At 35.3% G+C, this 6,000-nt stretch overlaps 1 protein-coding gene across 1 annotated transcript in view; it reads right to left on the reverse strand.

Moving 5' to 3' along the window:
• The window catches only part of EXOC2 (exocyst complex component 2), an 88,503-nt gene extending 82,914 nt beyond the window's left edge, over window positions 1-5,589 (reverse strand). Inside the window, exons 1-2 of the mRNA XM_008583759.1 lie at window positions 5,437-5,589; window positions 1,383-1,559 (exon numbers count right to left, since the gene is read on the reverse strand). Of these exons, the coding sequence (XP_008581981.1) occupies window positions 1,383-1,559; window positions 5,437-5,554 (295 nt within the window). The 5' untranslated portion in view covers window positions 5,555-5,589. The remainder of the gene's footprint in view (window positions 1-1,382; window positions 1,560-5,436) is intronic.
• Window positions 5,590-6,000: the final 411 nt, after the last annotated feature.

The following is a 6,000-nucleotide window of genomic DNA, read 5'->3' on the forward strand; positions in this document are numbered from 1 at the left end:
GCTTTGACAGAGGTTATGCTCAGGTCCAGACACTCTTTAGCTCAGTTCAGTAAAGCTTTTTTGAGCCTACTATGTACTAGGTCCTGGGCTGAGAGTTTTAGAATAAAATTACTACTTTCACATACGTTTTCTTTATCTGCTCTACAAGAATGTCATGAGATGATGCTACAAGATGATGCTGGATTTTATTAAAATGTTTTAAGATCCTCCAAAAAACTGAATAATAAGATCCTGCTTTAATTTCACAGTTCAGTTTTTGAAGATGTTAAATAAAAAAGAGTAAATAAAAATAGAAATATATTCTTATATGTACGCATATACATACTGGTATATGTACATTTGCACTTTGAATTTTCTCTTAAATCCCTTAAATCTTTATTTATAAAAAAATGTTTAGGAATTTGTGGAGGATAATGTTACAGAAAGACTCTGTGTGCTAAGATATAAAACAAAAACAATGTGCAAAATTATTTACTTTTCTATATAAAGAGAAGTACTGCCTAGGTTTAATCATGCCCATGATGTCCTACATTATGCAAATATTTATCAAGTACTGACCATGTGTAAGACCTTATAGGACCACAAAGATGTATCTGACATTACTCTTATTTTAGTAGGGGAAACAGGCATGTGGAGAAATAGCTATAATAATTAAAAGTTATTAATTTATTGCAGAAGGGACTATGCTATGCATTTTACACTTACATCCTAACTCATTCAGTCCTATGAGGCAGGTAGGTAATTATTTCACTTTTACCCACAAAGTAACTAGGCACTGAAGTCATGCAGCCAGTCGTGGTGACAGCCCAGGTTAGATCTCAGAGTCAGGCTCCTAGACCAAGTTCCCATCCACTGCTAACATAAGAAAGCAGGTGAGGAGTGCATGAAAAGGAATCTATGAAGTGCCATGGGACAAAGAAGAGTGGTTATAACCAGTTTGGAGGGCTAAGCCAGGCCTCAAAGGTGGAGAAAATGAAGGAAAAGGGAACGTTATTCAGATAACACTGGTGCTAATTTTGCCAGATCGAAAGGATATTTCACCTCAGCTCTTAACTATATAACAGTTTAAAGGCAATGTCATTACATCCGAGATCTAGGAACCAAAACTGGTATCAAAATGCTAAATGAACATATTTTTTTTAGGAACTTAGAGCAAAGGTTCTCATGATCATCATCCTTGGGTTTTACTGACTGTTAGCTTTTCATACATAATGAAAATTTTAACCAACATCCATCTCACTCCTGTCAAAATAAACATAAACTAAATCTAGGTTAATGAGATATGAGAACAGGTAAATTTTATACTAATCTTTTAATTTTAAATTTTAAAAGAAAACTCATTTTTATTTTCTTCTTTAGAATAAAAGCATGAAAGCTTTTACCTATTTTTTCAGGTTTGAGTAACTTGAAAGAGACTGTTGAAGTTCCTTTGCCACCTGACTTGGTTGTGACAATAATGTCCCCTTTGTCATTTTTGGCTTGTCCCACTCGACATACTATTTTACTCGCAGACATCCATTCTGCTGTCAGGAGGCAATTATGTCCACAAATAGTCAAGCCTGAAAATAAAAGCATGCACATAATCAAGTTCAACAGAACAATGATAAAATCTTAAACATGTTTATTACATGAACAATGAATCCAGTAATAACATTTTCTCGTTCAATAGTTATTTTTACTATTGAATATACCAAATATTTTTTTCAAATATACTGGTATCTCTATTGATTTATTTCTAATCTTTTTTCTCTAACTTTTAAGACTTCTCTTATATTACATTTAAGTTTCTTCAAATATCAATGGAATTAGAAAATAATTGACTATAATAATTAGACTAGGAATCCCAGATTACTTAGACTATGAGAATCTTAAGTTGTTTTCAGAGGTATTAGAAGGAAAGTTATTGCTATTATTAGAAGTCTAAGTTATTGATACAGAATTTTAAAGTATATTAAGTTTATGTATCAATCCCTAAAAATGTTCTATATCCACCCATCTTCCCAAAAATAAGCTGCATGCACTTTTTCTCGTGTTCAGTTATACATGGTATTACAGAATGATCTAAAGTAGATGCTTTATTTATTTTAAGCATGCGTTAGAGTACAGTAAATCCAGTCAAATGTTCATGGGCATTGCTGCACTGGCATCTTATTTTTTATACATGCATATCAGCTCCTATAGCGTAGTTCATGCTGCCTCAATGTTTTCCTAATGAGATTGTCACCGTACTACAATGTGTATCTACCGTAAACCGGTACTCCTAAAAGGTCGACATTTAACTATCACACACACCCCCATGCCATATAAATTAAAATTGAGGCAATAACCAAACAGGGAGGCGGTGAAAGACTGGAGTGAGTAAGGCATGTCCCCCAGTGGACACCACTATACCACACATTGGCCAGCTAGTCTTCCAATTTACTTCCCTTGTATTTTCCATGTCCATAAAACAGAAATCAATGCAACACGTACTCATGAAGAATGTAAACCAGTATGCATGCGGCACAGAGCCAGGCGCTGTGCACTCTCTTCTCTCATCGTTGGACTTGGTACACTGCTCAGCGGTCCAGTTTCACACAGTTGCGGTGTCTTTTTTTCAGACACCAGGAACACTTCAACTAATGCCAATTTTGGTTTTAAAAATGGAAGGAGAGGTTCAAGTCATCTTTTGTTACAAGTTAAAGCACTATTTAGTAAGAATGTGATACTAACCATAAAGGAATAAAAACAACTACATTTTTCAGACATATTTATACTGCTTGAAATAATGAAATTTAGTAGTTTCCCGAAAACATCTATTATTTACCCATGTATGCAACTTTGTCTTTCTAATAATAGCATAAAGGTTCCTGTAGAGCTAAGTTTTCTGTTGGTATTTTTTAATGTGTAATGACATCCTTAAATGCATTCATAACTCAAAATTATTTTTTCATAATGGGAATGTCTCTGATGTCTTTCCTGATAATCAGCTTTTGTTATGAAAAATTTAAGCAATTTAAGAAATCAAGAGCCTCTCTGAACTCCGCCTTCCACAATAAACACAATGTACATTTGCTCAAGTGTGTATATATAAACCAGTCTATGTATTTTTTTTAGCCTATGTGTTTTTCAGAAATGTTACTGGAAAATGTGTTCATTGGGAAATGTTTTAATTTGTAACCTGCTTAAGTATAGATGGTGGATATTTGTATATTATTCCAGGTCGATACATAACTTAATATTTTAAAATTTTATAATTTGAAAAAGATTCTTGTAATTTTAAATATTAACTCACTTCAGAAAAGAAAACAAATGTCAGGGCATAACATAAAAATACAAACAGTACCTTCATTAAAAAAAAAAGTCATTCCTAATATAAGTTCCCTTCTAAAGAACTATCCCATGATTAAAACTCAGGAATGGGAGCTTTCAGATATAAAAAGTCTTAAGAGCATGTTCACATGAGCAAACATGAATGATGTCTATGAAGGTACAAGCTGGCAAAAAAACTGCCTCTAGAACACTAGTTTATTCATCTGGTCATAGCTGTTTTCAAAGTTCCTCTGATTTAATATATGATCTGCAGTTTTACTCCAAAAATGAATAATCAGCAAACAATTCAAACACAGATTCAAACAGACCACATGAAAAGAAAATAAGATCATAATACCTATTTCTTCATTGCTTAAGCACATATTTCCTAAGTTACTAAAATCTAAAAATCTGCTTCCTGACATACAATAGCATCTTTTTTAGAAAAAGTAACTTGTAGAATTCCAAGTAAAGCACTTTTCATAGTGTTTTATTATATGGCTAGTGTAGATATTATCTGTTTGAACACTAAAATTAATTAGCAGGTTAAGTTTGCTTTTTTAAAAAATGGTTTCTGGGCAATACATGAGACGGGTTGAAAGCTGAACTAGCAAAGTTTATAAAAGTAATACACACTTAGTCAAGTAAGAACAGTATTACTGAAGCTAAAGCAAGATTAAAATTTGCATAGACTAGTAACTGTCAGGTCCGGGAGCTCATAATAAACACTAGTTAAAATTTTGGACATATTTCCATTCATTCTGGGGATTTTTCCACTTGGGTAAAGAAATATCTGGAATGAACTATGTCAGAAACCAAGACACGGGATTAAGTAAGACTATCTTCACAAGAATTAATTTAAGTAATGTCTACAAAAGAAACAAGAACTATAGCTGCAAGATGTATTTAAATAACACCAGCAAAAGGAATGAGCTGAGAAGTGCAAGGATCAGCTACTAGACAGTGCAGGGCTCCAATTCACTTTCGCTTTTTAAAGGATTAGATTCTGGATGACCAAAAACCAATCTATCAACCAGGAGTTGTAATGCAGAAAAAGCAAGTTCTAACTCATAGTGTCCAGTCCTTTACCATGGGTCCCTCATCAATTCAGAAATGAGTCAAGAAAATGTCCAAGTCCAGAATAAATTCATGTGGGAAGTCAGAACAGATATTCAGTAGCACATCCTGGGGTCTTTCTCCTCCTCATTCTAAATGCACTGTAGATCACCATAAGGAACACACAGGCAAATAATTGTAACTGACCACAAAATTATATTTAAAACTTGCTCTCATCCCTGGCTGTCCCTGACAGCCTCTCTGACACCCATTTATATTTTATAAATCAATGTTTTAAGCTACATCTGTACAGACTGAGACTTAGCAGGCCAGGGAATATTTTTTTGAGTTCTAGAGCAAATTCAGACAAGCCAGGGCTGAGAAGCATTGACATACGTGAATTTGTAAAGAGTAGGCCAGTGGCAGAAGGGGAGGGAAAACACACGTGCACGCCAACACCCAACACATTCACACCGTGCTCCTGGGTGCAAGTGTCCCATTGTTCATGTCCTCAAGCCTAAGCTCTGCAAGGGAAGACAAGAAACCAGAGCTGATACTAAGAACTAATCTTTGGCTTGCTGTAAATAGGATCCACAGGTGAAGTCAGGACATACACCTGGGAGGTGGGTGATGCTAGGAGGCCCCAGGTACTGATGTCACCAGGAGATGAGGTTTAAGTGTGATTGGGAGAGCAACACGGAACAGAAGGGGCATAATTCACAGAGCACTTGAGGAAGAACAGCTGACAGTTTACAATGGAGAGAAAACAGAGAGAAGAAACACATACGGAGGTGGCTGCTATGGCAATCTAAGCAAGAAGGGTCAAAGCTGAGGAAACGGAAGCAAATCTCAGCCATGGGAAACTTTCTAAAGGACTTGTTGAAAGACAATATGGACAAGATTTGATCAAATATTAATTTTCACAAAAAAAACAGAAAACCAAATAATTCTTTCGTTTTTACTCATATAATTCTGTAGAGGTCACAATGTTTTTCTATTACCTTCCCAATTTCAAAATAATACATCCCGCCTCAATGGCCCAATATCAGCGTGCGTTTACCACGGTACCTCGCACAGCCCTGCCCTTACCGATGAGGTCGGCATGGCCAGTCCCCAGGTTTTCTCCTCTAATTGTGACCTTTGTCCATGGTATTCCTTCATTTGGAGAAATGCCTGTCACAAGCGGGGGTTGTCGGGATCGAGACATTGTCCTTTGTGGAGCAAACTGGTCATCCAGTTACAGAAGTAATCTTTTAAAAGAGAAAGAAAGAAAGGATTAGTGCCAACTGAGATAAGCACTGACTAAAAACATAAGAATGCTAAGCACTCAGTACCAAAATATAAAAAGTATTCTTAAACATGTAGTTCAGAATTTTCTAGCTGTCAGCCTATCAGCCATACTAAACATAAAGTTTACCAAGGACACTCTAGTTCATACTGCAAGAAATATATCAGAAGAATAACAGAAAACTAAGTTCTAAGAAAGTTGTAAGAACTTTCAGTGTAATGGCAGATAGAATCTAATGTCACTATTTAGCATCATGTCCACATCTGCTGAATCTCAAGTATATACTACAAACTGTGCTACTGTTCTGCTCCCAAAGTTAAGGAAGATACAATTCCAAGTAAAGCACTTTTCATAGTGTTTTATTA

The sequence above is a fragment of the Galeopterus variegatus genome, unplaced genomic scaffold, assembly GCF_000696425.1.
Source record: "Galeopterus variegatus unplaced genomic scaffold, G_variegatus-3.0.2 Scaffold3031, whole genome shotgun sequence".
In the NCBI taxonomy this organism is placed as follows: Eukaryota; Metazoa; Chordata; class Mammalia; order Dermoptera; family Cynocephalidae; genus Galeopterus; species Galeopterus variegatus.